Source organism: Lissotriton vulgaris, chromosome 10, assembly GCF_964263255.1.
Source record: "Lissotriton vulgaris chromosome 10, aLisVul1.2, whole genome shotgun sequence".
In the NCBI taxonomy this organism is placed as follows: domain Eukaryota; kingdom Metazoa; phylum Chordata; class Amphibia; order Caudata; family Salamandridae; genus Lissotriton; species Lissotriton vulgaris.
Window position 1 is genome coordinate 844,868,783 of NC_141698.1, and position 16,857 is coordinate 844,885,639.

The 16,857-nt window shown below is 45.4% G+C and overlaps 1 protein-coding gene across 1 annotated transcript in view; it reads left to right on the forward strand.

The window, feature by feature from the left end:
* Positions 1-16,857, forward strand: part of CUBN (cubilin) — a 1,372,460-nt gene that overhangs the window by 481,048 nt on the left and 874,555 nt on the right. The window contains exon 28 of the mRNA XM_086941783.1: positions 11,245-11,404. Coding sequence (XP_086797909.1) covers positions 11,245-11,404 — 160 coding nt within the window. The remainder of the gene's footprint in view (positions 1-11,244; positions 11,405-16,857) is intronic.

Here is a 16,857-nt window from a genome sequence, read left to right on the forward strand (position 1 = left end):
ATTCATAAACATTCCTAAAGTCAATTCTATCTGCAAAATGGTCAGAGATTTAGGGTGGGCATATCCCTTTCTATCACTAGGAATGGGAAGGGAACATCCCCAAAGTGAGTGGATATATATGGGTAGGTGTTTTTTTGGTGGAAAGTGATTTTGACACAGAGCTAAAGTCTCAAAGTGCAATTGAATGAATTTAAGAATTTTTCACGTGGATAAACTGTTTACACTTATGCATGCAGAATACCTTGCATAGTCATCAATTAGAATCTTGAAAACACATGATATATCCCGACATCTCGAGAAACAGAGAAGAAAAGTGACAAGCTCAACATATACCAAGATTCGAAAAAGCAAACATATAATTTATGTGAATGGATTCCCATCACTCACCGTGCCAGGTGATTCGCTTCATCATTTGGGTATCCTTTTGTAAAGGTCAACATTAATACTCCATTGACATCGGAGCTCCAGAATGTTAACGGTATAAATGCCAAGATGAGCAAAATATACAACGTGGAGTATATGGGACCAAAATTAGAGTGCAGTGCAAAAATGTGAAGTGAAGAATAAAATTGAAGCGCAAACAGACTGTAAACTTTATTATTGTCTGCTGCGATCAAAGGTTAAAAACAGTGGTGAGGATCGGTTTTAACAAATAACCGTCCTCTACAAAAGCGGTCAACATGTTTCAGCACTTGGTGGTAAAGATAAACCTTATGCTTTCATCAGGACCTCAATAAACAATAAAGCTACGCTACAGAAAGTGTGTGTAAGCAAAAAAGGATACAATGTGAGTCAAAGCTCACAGTACAGGAATCCTCGTGACTCTTGAGTGATCTGAAAATAAGAAATAAGGTAAAGAAAAAACAGAAAAGACAGAATCTTGGAACAGAGCCTTTTAACTCCTGTTCTATTTGCTATGTGGTACAAATGAACCATAAAGCTGGTGCTCGATATATCGCTTTCACTACCATCTTACCTCGCAAGTATGGAGAAAAAGACCTCAACCCACCTGGCAACAGCTCAGGGCAAAGGAGGCACCGCTCTAGAAGGAAAAGTACACCAAACTGAAACTTCTATGGTGTAACAGTATACCTCCAACATAAAAAACAGATCAACTACCAATGGTATATGTTGAAACACTTGTGACTCACACAATACTTAGTCTCTCAAATTCAACACTACTCCTTTTTCTCAAAGGTCATAAATGCCCAATATATAAACAATGGTGTGGTCAGAAAGACATCATTAATTGACTAGACGCATTGCTTAGAATATTTCTTATTGTAAATAATGCCAGAAATGGTCACAGCCATAGAAATGCAGCACCCCTGGTAAAAAAGGTACTGCGGGAAAGCGATAATCGCTGGGACGCAAAGTATGCCAGGTTAAAATATATTAGTATCAATTCGCATACAGCGGCACCCTACAAGCCCATATGTCTAATAGTTGTATTATGCCCACTAGTCGCAGTCAACATGACGCAACCACCCTTGACAGATAGGCACTGTAGGGAGAAATTATTTTATTTATTTATTTATTTATTTAATTTCTTATATCGCGCAGGAATCAATCCCATAAGGGTATCTCCGCGCTTTGTTCACCAGAGACAATAGCAGATACAGTGCGAAGGTTAGCGGAGTTGGAATGCTTCCCGAAAGAGGAGTGTTTTTAGTGACTTTCTAAAGGATAGATGGTTGGTGGTCATTCTCAGCTCAATGGGAAGCTTATTCCACAGAGCGGGGCCGACTGAAGAAAATGCTCGGTCTCCCTGTCTGGATTTTTTTGTTACAGGGGGTTTCAGAAGGGCTTGATTGCTTGAGCGAAGTGACCGGCCAGGTTGATACAGCTCCAGCGATTGAGAAAGATATTTAGGGCTGTCTCCATATAAGCACTTGTGGACCGTGCAACACATTTTAAAGCTGATTCGTTGCCGTATAGGGAGCCAATGCAGCTCTTCCAACAAGGGCTTAGAGGGAGTCCTGTCTGGTGCGCTCATAACCAATCTGGCCGCCGTATTCTGGACTACCTGCAAGCGGCCCATTGCATCAGCGTTAGCAATTGTCAGCAGGCCGTTGCAGTAGTCCAGGCGGCTGGTAACGAGGGCCTGTACCAGTGTCTTTCTATAGGTGTCAGGGAGATACGGGAAGACTCGTCTTAAAAGGCCGATGGTATAAAAGCACAATCCTGCAATATGATTGGTATGCTCCTTAAGGGTCAGTTTTTGGTCAATTTTTACTCCTAAGTTTTTGACATGTGGCTTTGATGTTGGCACTGGACCTAGGTCCAGCGGCCACCAGTCAGGGGACCATAGAAGACTTGCTTTGCCGAAGAGCATAATGTCCGTTTTTGCCACGTTACATTGGAGGCAGTTTACAGCCATCCAATGTGACACTGCCCTCATACCCTCAGCAAAGTTTTCCTTGACTTTAGGTCCAAGGGAGCTGAAAGGGTAGAGGAGCTGGGTGTCGTCAGCGTACGAGACCGGCGTGAACCCATACTTCCGTACAATCTCAGCAAGGGGGGCCACATAAACATTAAACAATGTAGGGCTAAGGCAAGAGCCCTGTGGCACCCCCTTCGTGAGCACCCTCGAGATGGAGCAAAAGGGGCCCAGGCTGATAGATTGCGACCTCCCGGAAAGGAAGCTCTCCAGCCAGGATAGTGCTAAGCCTCCAATCCCCACTCCCTGCAAATGGCTGAGAAGGATGTTATGAGACACGGTATCGAAGGCCGCAGACAGGTCCAACAGCACTAGAATCATTGAACCCCCTCTATCCTGTGACATTTTGATCTTATCACTCACCGAGAGGAGGGCTGATTCAGTGCTGTGGTTGGGCCTGAACCCAGATTGTGATTGGTCCAGGCCCCCTGTCGCCTCGATAAAGCTGGAAATGATGGTATTCACGTGTTTCTCAGCCAGTTCTTAGATGCGCTAACCAGTATCAGCGGGCAGTAAAACACCAACTCCCTTAAAAATGCAAACTTGTACACAGTATAGCAATATAGCAGACCCAGAAATGCTAATCCCAGAGAATCACACTCTCCGCGAATATCGCCCCAGGGAGACAGACTGCAAGTGCGCTCGCTCCTACATGTCCGTCGGTACCTCTGACGGTCTTCAGAGCCATCGGGGAGGTACCGAACGGAATACCGGAGCGTTTATAAAAAGACAGGATTTTACTCTGCTGCTTCCGCATTACTCTGACGCGTAGTCCCGGACTGTGCGAGAGTTCGCTTAAACTCTCGCGGGACTACGCGCTGAACTAACAGAAAACCACGGGAATCATGGGATTTGTAGTAACAATCCCAAAAACTCTTGAAAGAGCAGTTCATAGAACTGGGAAGTACACAGGGGGATCGCTATAAAGAGCAACTGGTGATAAGTAAACTCATATAGCGAAATAAATTTAAACACAGATCATGGTTATTTCCCTGTATATTAAATGGGCAGATAAAGTGTATAACTCAGGAACCTTCATGCTTTCTGTTGAGTCAAGGCAGGAATAGGATACAATGCCAATTAGCATATATAAAGAGTTTAATCACAAGAAAACATTCCTAGCCAAGATGGATGATGTGGAATGTTACAGAGTAGACCAGGGAATAGAATCATTGAGACCCTGCGTGTCACTCTTGAGTCTGAAGACCCAACGTTGTTCCCTAAGAAGCAGAAATTTGGAGACATCAGTGATATGCTGTGGAATAAAGGGTTGTTCCAAAACAGTCCACAGCATATCTTCTGGATGGTGATTCAATTCTAAGTAGTGTGCGTTGAGCCCAGTAGCTTGTTTTTTACACCGCACAGTGCTCATATGTTCCATGATCCTGAGTTTAACTTTACGTGTCAGAGTAATGCGGAAGAAGCAGAGTAAAATCCTGTCTCTTTATAAACCTCCGGTATTCCGTTCGGTCCCTCCCCGACTGCTCTGAAGACCGTCAGAGGTACCGACGGACAGGTAGGAGCGAGCGCTCTTGCAGTCTGTCTCCCTGGGGCGATACTCGCGGAGAGCGTGATTCTCTGTGATTAGCATTTCTGGGTCTGCTATATTGCTATACAGTGTACAAGTTAGCATTTTTAAGGGGTTGGTCTTTTACTGCCCGCTGATACTGGTTAGCGCATCTATGAATAATTTCTCCCTACAGTGCCTATCTGTCAAGGGTGGTTGCGTCGCGTTGACTGCGACTAGAGTGCATAATACAATATTAGACATATGGGCGTGTAGGGTGCCGCTGTATGCAAATTGATACTAATATATTTTAACCTGGCATACTTTGCGGCCCAGCGATTATCGCTTTCCCGCAGTACCTTTTTTACCAGGGGTGCTGCATTTCTATGGCTGTGACCATTTCTGGCATTATTTACAATAAGAAATATTCTAATAAATGTGTCTAGCCAATTAATGATGTCTTTCTGACCACACCATTGTTTATATATTGGGCATTTATGACCTTTGAGAGAAAGGAGTAGTGTTGAATTTGAGAGACTAAGTATTGTGTGAGTCACAAGTGTTTCAACATATACCATTGGTAGTTGATCTGTTTTTTATGTTGGAGGTATACTGTTACACCATAGAAGTTTCAGTTTGGTGTACTTTTCCTTCTAGAGCGGTGCCTTCTTTGCCCTGAGCTGTTGCCAGGTGGGGTGAGGTCTTTTCCTCCAAACTTGCGAGGTAAGATGGTAGTGAAAGCGCTATATCGAGTGCCAGCTTGATGGTTCATTTGTACCACATAGCAAATAGACAAGGAGTTAAAAGGCTCTGTTCCAAGATTCTGTCTTTTCTGTTTTTTCTTTACCTTATTTCTTATTTTCAGATCACTCAAGAGTCACGAGGATTCCTGTACTGTGAGCTTTGACTCACATTGTATCCTTTTTTGCTTACACACACTTTCTGTAGCGTAGCTTTATTGTTTATTGAGGTCCTGATGAAAGCATAAGGTTTATCTTTCCACCAAGTGCTGAAACATGTTGACCGCTTTTGTAGAGGACGGTTATTTGTTAAAACCGGTCCTCACCACTGTTTTTAACCTTTGATCGCAGCAGACATTAATAAAGTTTACAGTCTGTTTGCGCTTCAATTTTATTCTTCACTTCACTTTTTTGCACTGCACTCTTATTTTGGTCCCATATACTCCACGTTGTACATTTTGCTCATCTTGGCATTTATACCTTTAACATTCTGGAGCTCCGAAGTCAATGGAGTATGAATGTTGACCTTTACAAAAGGATACCCAAATGATGAAGTGAATCACCTGGCATGGTGAGTGATGGGAATCCATTCACATAAATTATATGTTTGCTTTTTCGAATCTTGGTATATGTTGAGCTTGTCACTTTTCTTCTCTGTTTCTCGAGACATCGGGATATATCATGTGTTTACAAGTTATGATGGGGCTGCATATCCCGGGTAGTCTTTAAATTTTGGTCTCAGACCCTAGTCTAACTTTTTGTGTGTTTTTCATCAAAGTAGAATCCACATAAAATCATTTCAGACAAGCTCTCAGACCCTACACTGTCATAATATCCAAGGTATACCCCAGGAATACTTTTTGACCCACTAACAAGTCAGACATTTAATCCAAAGCTAAGAGTACACCAACACTAGTACATGTCCGACTTGTGCGTTGACCCGGGCCCATAAAGTACAACAATGTCAGCGTCCCAGAATTTCTGGCACATTCTAAATGGCTGTCATTGTTTTTTCTTTGGAGAGTTAGATTGGGATCACATAAGGTTAAGAGACGCTGTACAATGTATTCATTCAAGGTTGTGGCTTGCGGGTTGCTCGCCAAACGAATCATCATGTTATTTCACTTACGAGAAGAAGCTCTGCATGTCCTATGAAGCAGTGGCTCAGGCCTGCTCACAGGAGCATGAAGATCCCCCCTCCAGTTGTAGGCTTCCCAGAGGAGCTCTTCACAAGCACTGGGCAGACAGCTGATGGAGGGACATACATGACATTTAGAGAGGGTGCGATCTATGAATGAACAGTTACTGAAACTGCTCTACACAATGTTTCCAGCAAAATGAGATCTGGAATGGTGCAAGTAGCTGCCTACATGGAGTTACTAAGGTCTTGCTGGGCCTAGTGATCCTGTACCCTTGAGAAACGTCAGAAAACATAATACCTTAATGCCCGGCAGGTCTGAAATTCCCCTTTCCTGTGCTTCAGCGGTTCCGAAGAACCATCAGGAAAGGCGGGACTAACTCATTACTAGGACATCCAATGGAAATGTACAGGGCAACATCAAAATTCGAGAAATGAGAAGAAGCACAGAGAACAAACATTTTCACTACAATCGGTTTTGCATTTGCAAGATTTAAGCTATTGTAAATGACAATGCCTTTTATTAAAGTGTTTTCAAAACCTACACATATATAAAAGGCATTGTCATTTCTAATGCCCATTGCTCAAACTCTTGCAAATGCGAGACCCCTTTCTTTAGAAGCCACTCATCATATTCAGGTTACAGCGAGCCACGTCTAAAGAAAGAGGCGTGGCCACCATTAAAGTGAAAGCACGTCGTGGGGATCTTTTACCCCCCCCCCCCCCAAAAAAAAAACATTTGTTAAAAAACAAATTTTAGGGGGGATAAATGCGCCCCATGCCGTGCTTTCACTTTAATGGTGTGGAAGCCCCTTTCTTTAGATGCGGCTCGGTGTAATCTGAATACGGCAGCAGCATGTAAAGAAAGGTTTGCAGCTACTATGCAAGTGAAAGCAGCATGGCCGCTAAAGTTACAGCAGACCGTGCGGCCAATTAAATCAATATATAAGTGCGTCCGCATTTGGCATTTTCAGCACGCGCAATGGAATAACTGTGTTGCTGTCTAGTGAAACTTCCAGTAGTGTGAGGTTGCTCTGCCTACCCAGCCTAAGTGCATCACTGCTCATGATTTTAGATTGAGCACTGTCATAAGGAGAAGGGTGACAGACACCCAAACCCCATGTCCAATCACTTCTTAACAGACAAGATATCAGTTGTGTTAATTTTATATTGACGTGGAATAGGATCATGACTACCAACTACTTTCCCTAAGCTTCGGAAAACTTCAATAGGTGATAACTGATAATGGGTGTCTGTGGAGGTAGACCTATCTTGGATAAGAAGCAGTGTACTATACTAATTGTATTGGACCTTGTTGTAAAGATTCCCCAGCCTGATTGGCATGTATGATTTTATAGTTTTGAATACATCAGGAATGGTCACGGAATCCATTTTATATTTGTATGTATTTGGATTTGTATAGTGCATACCAATAATTATGTCAAAGAGCTTGAAGGCATGGCAGCAGTAAGAAGGGTAGCCAGGCTGCTGATTGGGTGGCAAAGCAGAGAGGAGTTGGTGCACTTGGAGTACGCCAGGTTAGGGCGCTCACCTTCTCCTGTGTTTCCTCTTCCCCTTCCTGTGCAAACTCCTGGATATGTGAGAATGAGATGCTGTTTACTCTCTGAAGTGAAAGATGGTGGGCATCAAGTGGGGTTTTAACCAGGGCAGTATTCCAGATCCTTTCCATAAAAGCAGCAGTCCGGGTGTGTGGGTTTCTGTTTTGTGATTGTTTTCTATTTCAAGTCTGGGAATGCTTGTATGCAGATGACACTCAGCTAGTGGTTTCTTTGGTGCAGGAGGATGGCCAATCTGCCCCATCGGGACTATTGAATTGCTTGGAGGCAGTTAAGGGATGGATGACATCATCCTCCCTTAAACTTAACGGGGATAAAACGGAGCTGATGCTCCTGGGACCCACATATCCGGAATATTTTAACTCTCTCTGGCCCCCCTGCCTAGGCAACCCCCCACCCCCCAAGGACAACATAAAGAGCTTAGGAGTCTGGTTGGATAAGGCTCTTTCCTTCAACACTCAGGCCACTAAACTGTCTGCAACCTGTTTTGGCCTTTTCCGGATGTTGAGGAAAGTTCTTCCTCTCCTGCCTATGGATGCCAAACAGGTAGCCGTCCAGGGCCTTATTCAATCCCGGCTGGACTGCAATAATGCTCTATATCTCGGCGCTCCGGAATACACATTACGAAAGCTGCAGATTGTGCAGAACTGCAGCGCCCGAACTCTGCTCCAGCTGCCTCGTAGACAATCAGCTAAACCGGGGCTGATCAAGCTACACTGGCTACTTGTACGACAGCGAATCATCTTCAAGGCGATGTGCATTTCTCACCAGTCCTTTTGGGGCACAGGTCCAGCAATTGGCCGCCAACTTATAACCCAGTACCATCCCACCAATAATTTCACATCAAGCCAGTCCTTTCTGGCCGTAGTTCCCAGAATAAAAAGAGCAAGAGCTGGTGGTAGGATGTTCTCCCTAAATGCTGCCAAATATTGGAATTCCCTTTCCCTCAAGCTCAGATACAACCCTAATCTCCTTTCGTTCCGGAAACAGTTAAAAACTCTTCTGTTTCATGCCCACCATTAATTTTTCCTAGTCAACCCTCTTTTGTTCAGTAAACATACCTTCTATCAGTGCTTGGACGACCTTGGGCAGCAAGCGCGCTTTACAAATACCCATTTCATTTCATTCATTTAATTTCATTTCAATGCTGCTGCAGTGGATTTTGCTTATTCCTCTAGATGGTTTGACCTTGTTGAGCTTATATGCTAGACAGCATACGGTGGCACCGCTAACTGATTGTGTACTCGAGTGAGTCTGGTAGATTTTCAGACATTTTTGATGATTTATGAGGCTGCAGGTTGAATGCTTTTCAAGGGCTTTCGATGAGTTTGTGGCAATGAGCAAGTAGGACAATGTCTCACCAAGGTGATATAGGACCAGGGCCTGCACAGCAGTTCTGAAGTCCTCTCCTGGGAAGAATGGTTTCACTCCTTCTGGTACAAGACTGTCTTGTTTGAGGTGAGGGGTTTGAGTGTAAAGTGAATAGAGAAGTTCGGGGACATTTGTATTTTATGAGTTTTGGTGTGAGGCATTCATGTTTATTTTAACAAGACATTACTAAACTTCGCTACATTTCTTCACTCATTGTGAGTACATGACTCACAGTGCTGAAAATAAAATAAAAGCAGACATTATGACACTAAAAAGAGGGTCTGTAATTGGCAAGCACCATATTTTTTGTGCCTTAAAAGAAGCAGGATTTAAGTGTTAAATTGAACATCGGGATAATAAGCACTCCAATGAAGACAGCAGAGTGACTCACGGCCAGTAATGGCAGATATATACCTTTTTCTCCAAGATTTCAATGCTTATGTTTCTGTTTCTCCCTTTTTTTCAATTTAAAACTTCTACTCCCAGTCGTTTGAATGTTATAATAGCTCTATAGTTATTCTACCTCAAAAAGTGTCGGCTGTTAAATGCCCTTGCCATTGTTATACTTTTTTTTGTCTGCACTCTGTCCTATAAATCATTTCTGGGCCTTTAGTAACTCTTATGGCCATCGATGGTTACAATGCTACTATAAGTGTTTAAATGCCAACACTTAAGATGTGTACAGGAAGGTGGTACATTGCACATATATTGGTGACACTGTGGATCTTTTCCACAGCCAAAGATGAAGATGTCCATGTGACTTAGAAAGATTGTGGACTGTACCACCTTAGCAGCGGTGGCGGACGGGTTGGAGGGAAGGGGAGGGGAGGGGGCGGGAGTAGGTAAAAAAGAAACACATACGTCTCGGCCGTCCACCTGGCTGGCCTCTGCCACATCTATGTCCTCTGCCTGGCTTCTTGGGGAGGGAGACAAGAAGCAGGAAGCACCAGGGCTCCCTGCAGCCATTCCAACACGGCGCTCAGTCAGAACCTGGAGGGGTGGGCATGTTCTCCACGCAGGCTGTAATGCAGCCTGCATGGAGAACATAGTATGTGCGCATGACAGGTTTGGGCGGCCCGAGACGGCCGGCCAAGCACTCACGCTCACATAGGGAGTGCAAACCACTCCTACCCCTGCTGCAAGAGCAGTCCCGCCCCACAAAGATGCCTCAAAGGGGAAAACAAACATGATAATAACCTGAGGTTATTATCATTTTATTTTTCCTGTTTTTTACCCTGAAAAAAGCAGTGGGGCAACGCTCCTCCGCCTTTGCGGAGGAGCCACCACTGCACCTTAGCATTCAGTTTATGGTTAAACTAATGCAATATATCAAAACCTGGAACTGTGGATTCTGTGGACTAGACTAACTGGCAACTTAACCTCTATTTTTACATCCCTTTTCTTTAGAAAGTTATAGTTTTTAGTTAAAGGTTCTGATTAGGAGCAACCTAAAAGTATTTTCCTTAAAACCACATGCTACAGGGAAAGTGTGATGTGCAAACATAATCAATAGAAGTGCATATATTTTTCAAAATGCTTACTGTGCTTCTGGGCAAGTCTGAAGTACCAAGGGAACTTTAGTATTCTGAACTGAAAGTGGGTCTAATTTAGATTCCTCGAGTGGATACAAATGTGGGATGCAAGACCTTAAATCAACTACTACCGGTGATTTTGGAGAGGATTTTGAGGATCTGTAGTAAAATCGTTGTTGAGTTTTTCCATTCAGTGACTAGAAGTCCATTTTTGGTCTGATGACTAACTTTAGTGATTGAGAAATCTTCTCCGGAATGAGCATAAATAAACTATACATTTGCAATGGCTGATGCAAAGAAAAAGGATGTGACTATGATGGATTCAGTGGTAGTAACATAATATAATCTCTCTACATAACATTACATCTCTGTTCAAAAGAACAGAATCTCTCTCGGTAACACTAGGGAAAGTGTTAGTGTAAGATACTGAATCATACTGCACTAAAGAGTATGTATGCATGAAGGAAGAAGCTAGCAGACACTTGTAATCTTCCTGTCAACGGTAAGGCAAATAGTCATACCGAAACCTGCTCTGAGCGGTCCCAACAAACTACCATTGAAAGGAGATTCTACTCACATTTCATACAACATACCTAATGATCATAAAGAAATGTAAACAAGGAACAGTGGTTTCCTTCATTGCAGGTGAAGCAACAATTTAGGGAAGAGAGCTAAGGTCATCTAGTCATAGCTTAATAACTGGTGTGTGAATTCCTCCATAGATTCAATTGTGTTCTGGTCTTCAGAATTGATATTTATTTATGATTATGAAAGCAAAAAGAATGCACTATATAGGGTAAAGCATTGTATTACAAAGACATAAACATGTTAATTAGAAAAACACTATTTCTATGTAAATAATTTTGGGGGGATTTTACTACAATTGCAAACAATTGTTTGCTATAAATGATGATGTGTTTTTCATACGTTAACTTCCAGCTCTATGATGGACCTAATGCGCAATCAAACCTCATCGGCACGTTCTGTGGAAATAATTGGCCTCCTGCTGGTGGTACGACGGGTACTAAGCTTCACGTGGTGTTCCACTCTGATTCTTCGCGTGCTGGAAATGGATTCCAGATGCAGTGGAGTGTTAATGGTAAGTCAGACTTCATGCTGTCTATTTGACCTTCTCCAAAAACAGGGAGAACATAATTTCAGTAGCTGGTCTTTGAAAGCCAGGTTCATATTTAGACCTGTTTGATTTCAAGATGTACAGATGTTACATGTTTTATATTGTTTCTAGTTAAAAATGCATGCACTCAAAGCAGATTCTGAGTGTACAGTTTATTAATGGCCTGGTCAGGACCACTTAATCATCCTGTCCAGTTAGTATAAAGATGAAGACAGCATTCATTAGTTAAAACGCTGTACAGTGACTAGTAAAACGATCATTGTCAACACCTGAAACCATGTTGACCCTTGTCTTTTGAACATATGCAAATCAAACGCATTCAGAAGCTTGGAGAAGACACTGGCCCATGTGCACCTCGCTTGAGCCCAGTTACTTTGGTGGTCGAAAAGCTACTCCTAATAACATTGACCTAATAGGTTACAGTTGATTCTCTACTCATAGATTTTACACTCCTGACATTAAGGGTCCTATTAAGATGGTGGACGGACTTGCGTCCGTCCGCCACCCCTGAGTGAGAGGGACCGTCCGCATGGGCAGCGGCGGTCCCTCCATGGCAATTAGGATGTGACCGCCACCCTGGCGTTCAGATCCTGTATTTTTTACATTTGAAGCAGCACACGCCGCAATGTAAAAAATGAAAGCAGTGCATTTGCATGCAAAAGCGGCAGGCACCGCGCGGTGCCTGCCGCTTTGTGCACGCAAAGGCAGGGGGTATCATAGGTACCCCCCCATGTGCACCCCCCACCCCCCCTTCACCCAGGGGGCCCGCAACGGACCCCCAAAGTGAATGTCCATATGCTTTTCCACGGCGGAAAAGCCGCCGCGGAAAAGCATGTGATTCCCTCCATCCTAATATGGCTGGCGGTGTCTGATAGACACCGCCAGCCATGTTAGTGCTTTTCCGCCACGGTCGGAAGGCAACCGCAGCAGAAAAGCTGCGGACGGAATTCAAGACCTACCAGCCATCCTAATTTGGTGGTGGGTCTGTGGAGGCTCCGCAGCGGTTTTCCCGCATCCTCCGGGCAGGCGGTGGCTTCCGCCGGCCCGGAGGATGCGGGAAAACCGTGATCATAATCGGCTCCCTAAATATCCAGTGTTATGTAACTGAGGCCGTGAATTAATTCAGACATTGCAGGCTTGTAAGTTGTTAGATGGTGTAGGAGCAACCAAAAAGTGATGGATGAAACCCTATGAGACTTGGGGCCATATGTATGAACACATTTTCCCATAGACACAGAATGGGTAAAACTGTCTGATACATCTGGCCCTATACATTTAAATAGCTGCGAATTTCTATGGGAAACATTTTCATTTTGTTGTTTTGTAGCTTCTCATTACCAATGCAAAAGCAGACTCAACATACAACATTTATTTAGGGGAAATGGTAGCCTAGTGGCTATTGATGCAGGCTTTGAAACATAGGAATTAACGTTTGAATCTTGGCTTAGTTTCAACATTATGTGAATTGGGAAAAATCACTTGTTCTCCCTAGACATTAAAAGAAAAAATATATAACGTAGTCTGGTTCTGTTGTGAAGCTCTCAAATGACCTTGGGCCAGGTTCGCACGCACTATAAAATGCAATAAAATAAATCACTTCCTCTGAGTAGACAAATCCACATTTCCATGCCACATTCCATCTGTTCATGACTGTGGAGCAGCTAAATGAGAGGGATTTTGAGCATGCGGGGAAGGGCTGTAGAGCAGAGACATGGGACTTGAGCCACCACATCATGGGGTAAGTGGCTTTTGGCATATGCACTGTCAACATGCTGACATTTCCACAACGTGATCACGACAAGGTGCAGTTATGTTATAATGCCACCAAAGTTGCCGGCTTTCCTATACCCTGCAGCTGTGAGCTCAGGCTGCATGGCAACTAGTGTACACAAAATAAGGTCCCCGAGAACTTTGCAATTATAGAGATATGTGATGTATCCCTCCCAGCGCTGCTCAGTGCAAGTGTTATTGTTTTTATTGTTATCAGAACTTATAAAGCGCACTGTGACCCTACGGGTATCCTGCCACTAAGATACGTGTGCCCTACCGATCCCAGGTGCTAAAAGAGGGACAAAATTCCAGTAAGAATGGAAGAACTAGCATTATACTCTGGGAAGGAGCCAGGTCTTTAATTTCTTCCTAAACTGCAGCAGGTTTTCCATCTGTCTAAGGTGGGTTAGAAGCTTATTCCAGAGCGGTGCCGCTGCAATACTAAAGTCTCTTTCTCCTGAATTTTGTCTTCTGAACCTGGACACTCTCACCAGTTTAGCTGAGGAGGAGCGGAGACTGCGGGAGGGGGCATACCAACCAAATTTCTTCTGCAATGGTTTGGGCCCAAGGCGGTGCAAGGCTTTAGAAACAATACAGGGCAACTTAAATTGTATCCTCTGTAGTACTGGGAGCCAGTGGAGCTCCAAAAGGGCCTGAGAGGCTGATGAGCGTTGTGGTCTCGTAAAAGCTAGCTTGATCACCGTTATCTGGATCCTCTGGAGTCTCCCAGTCAAATACCTGGGACTCCAGCAGCAAAGCATTGCGATAGTCCAGACAGCTCAGGATGACACTCCTATCAGTGCTCTGGCCTGTGTTGGCAACAGCGGAAGAACCTTCCGAAGCACTCGAATAAGGGAGAAGCAACTCCCGACCGTTTTGTTCACTTGAGTCTCTAGACTCAATTTGTTATTGTGACTAACGTCCAAGTTACGCACCGTTTCAGAGGGTACCAGTGGCCCAGCTGTAGGAATAGGCCAGAACCCCATTGGAAGTACAGACTGAACTTTCCCAGCTGCACAGCACAAGATCTCTGACTTATCGCCATTGAATTGTAAATAGTTATTTTTTAACCATTGTGCAGTCTCCTGCAAACAGGCATGGCAATTTTCCAGTGACATGGAGTTGCTTCCTTCCAATGACAAGATAAGCTGTGTGTCGTCTGCAAAGTTCACAAGATCAATATCATGTGACTTAAAAACAGCATTCAGCGGGCTCATATATGCATCAAACACAATTGGGCTAACCGCGGACCCCTGAGGAACACCATGCTGGATATTGGTGAATTCTGATTGGTAGGGGCGAAGAGCTACTGCCTGTTGTCTATTAGCCAAGTAAGACTGAAACCACTTCCATGCAGTTACCCCCAACCCAATTCCTGCAAGCCTAGCCAGTAAGACCTCGTGGTTACCCGTACTGAATGAGGTAGACAAATCCAACAGAATCCGTATAGCTGATTGTCCTGTGTCCGCTCTCATTCGAAGATTGTCCAGAGCGGACACTAAGGCAGTCAATGTACCGTGTCCTGGACGGAGGCCGAATTGCACATCCTTTAATTTGTTGTTAGCTTTTAAAAACTAGGAGAGTGTCCTACTAACCAGTCTCTCTGTGATCTCCACCGGGTAGGGTAGAAGGGAAATGGGTCTTTAATTTTTTGGGCATGCTGGATCAAGTGTGCCTTTTTTTCAAAAGTGGTGTTACTATTGCTTGTTTCCAGCAGGTCGGTACTATCCCACTACTCAAAGATTGGCTGCAGATCAGCCGGAGTATCAGGAAAAATTCTAAGCCCAATGCTTTCCATATTTTATGTGGTAGTTGGTCCAAAAGAGAGCCCGAGGAGACACTAAGGGCCCCTCTGTTGAAATCCTCCTCGGAGGGTATCTCGAAATGATCAAGAGTGCCGGAATCAACAATCACTACCTGCTCCTCCTTCTGATTTGGTGATTGCCTCCTGGCCTCTTTGTTAACCGTATTCCCCACTTGCAGCCCATTGATGATTTTACTAATCTTATCCTCAAAGAAAGCAGCTAGACTATCACAGAGATCTTGTGTAAGATGAATCTCATTTTTGAACAATCAGGATTGGCGATATCATTCACTATTCTGAAGATATTCCTAGTACTATTGGGTGACTTCAGAATGGTATCTGCAAAGTACTCAGCTTTTACTATGGAATTTTTTTTCTGATAGTTAGCTATTGTCGCCATCCAGGCAGTTTTATCCTCATCTGCATACGCCTTCCTCCACTTCCGCTCAGCCTGCTTACAGCACTTTTTCAAATTACTCAGTTTTTCGTTGTACCCGGGTGAGGTTCTACAGAGGGGCTGTTAGACGGGGACCTGGAGGGTCGGCCGAGCACAGGGGGAGAGGCCTCCGGTGAGGACCGTCTCCAGCGATCGTACAGACAAGTAACTTCCCCCCCACAAATGGACACCACACAAGGATACGATCTGCACACTTTATATAGGATTCTTGAGGCAAGGTTATCAACGATACAGTGGGGGCAGGACACGAGGATCCTCCCAATTCTAGTCTCTGTAGGGTAAGGGGTAGCGGGACAGTCTTGGGTACCGGTCCGGTACAAGGGCGGCCAGAAGGAGCTCACAATCCTCGAGCTCGGAGGCCTGAAAGGTCGGGCCACGGCAGCGCCAGCAGGCTAGGATGATGCTTCTCGGCAAGGAGGGCCGCGGCAGCGCCAGCAGGCTAGGATGATGCTTCTCGGTAAGGAAGGACGCGGCAGCGCCAGCAGGCTATGATGATGACTTCTTTGCAGAGGGGCCGTGGCAGCACCAGCAGGCAAGAGCGATGGTTCACAAGGATGGGCCGCGGCAGCGCCAGCAGGTCCAGACGAAGATGCACGTTGCAGAGGGCCGCGGCAGCGCGAGCAGGCTTCGGAGATGGTTCACAAGGCAAGGCTGCGGAAGCGCCAGCAGTCCGTCAGGGATGAGTTCTTCAAGGTGTCTCTCGACTCCAGGATACAACTGCCTTCCTGCTCTGGAGCTGCCCCAGTTATAGGTCTGGTCTCCTTTGATGTCCGGACCCTCGCGCTTGGAGGTCGGGAAGTCCGGGATGAGGGAGTCCAGACACCCAGCAGGGGGGTGGAGCCAGTACCCGGGGAGACCGGGGGCGATCGGCACCTGGCGGGGGAGAGCCATCGACACTCCTCTCTCCCATTGACCTGCCAAGTGGTCTCTTCACCTCCTGGGTGGATGGTGGTGCCTCGATGTCGGGGCCTGGCCAGGCCCAGGGTTGGGGTCGAGCTGAGGCCACGCGGCCTCGTGGTGCAGTGTCCAAGATGGCAGCTGATGGTGCTGACGGGGGCCCTGGACAGCCGATGCTGGGGTGTTCGGGAGCAGGCGTCCCGTTGGGGGCGGTTTGCGGGTTGCTTCGGTGGGTTGACGGGGTGGTTCTTCTGGGGACACCGGGAGAGCCGGCGTTCGGGCCTTATCATGCGGGGAGGGAGCGGCCCTTTCACGAGGCCTGTCCAACATGCGTCCCCCCCAGCTGAAGGCAGGGAGAGTCACCCATCCTCTTGGGTACTCTCCTCGCCGAGGCGGAAAAAGCGTGACAGGCCGTCCGCGTTGGCGTGATCCTGGCCAGGACGATGCTCCACAGTGAAGTCCATCCCCTGCAAGGAGATGGACCATCGC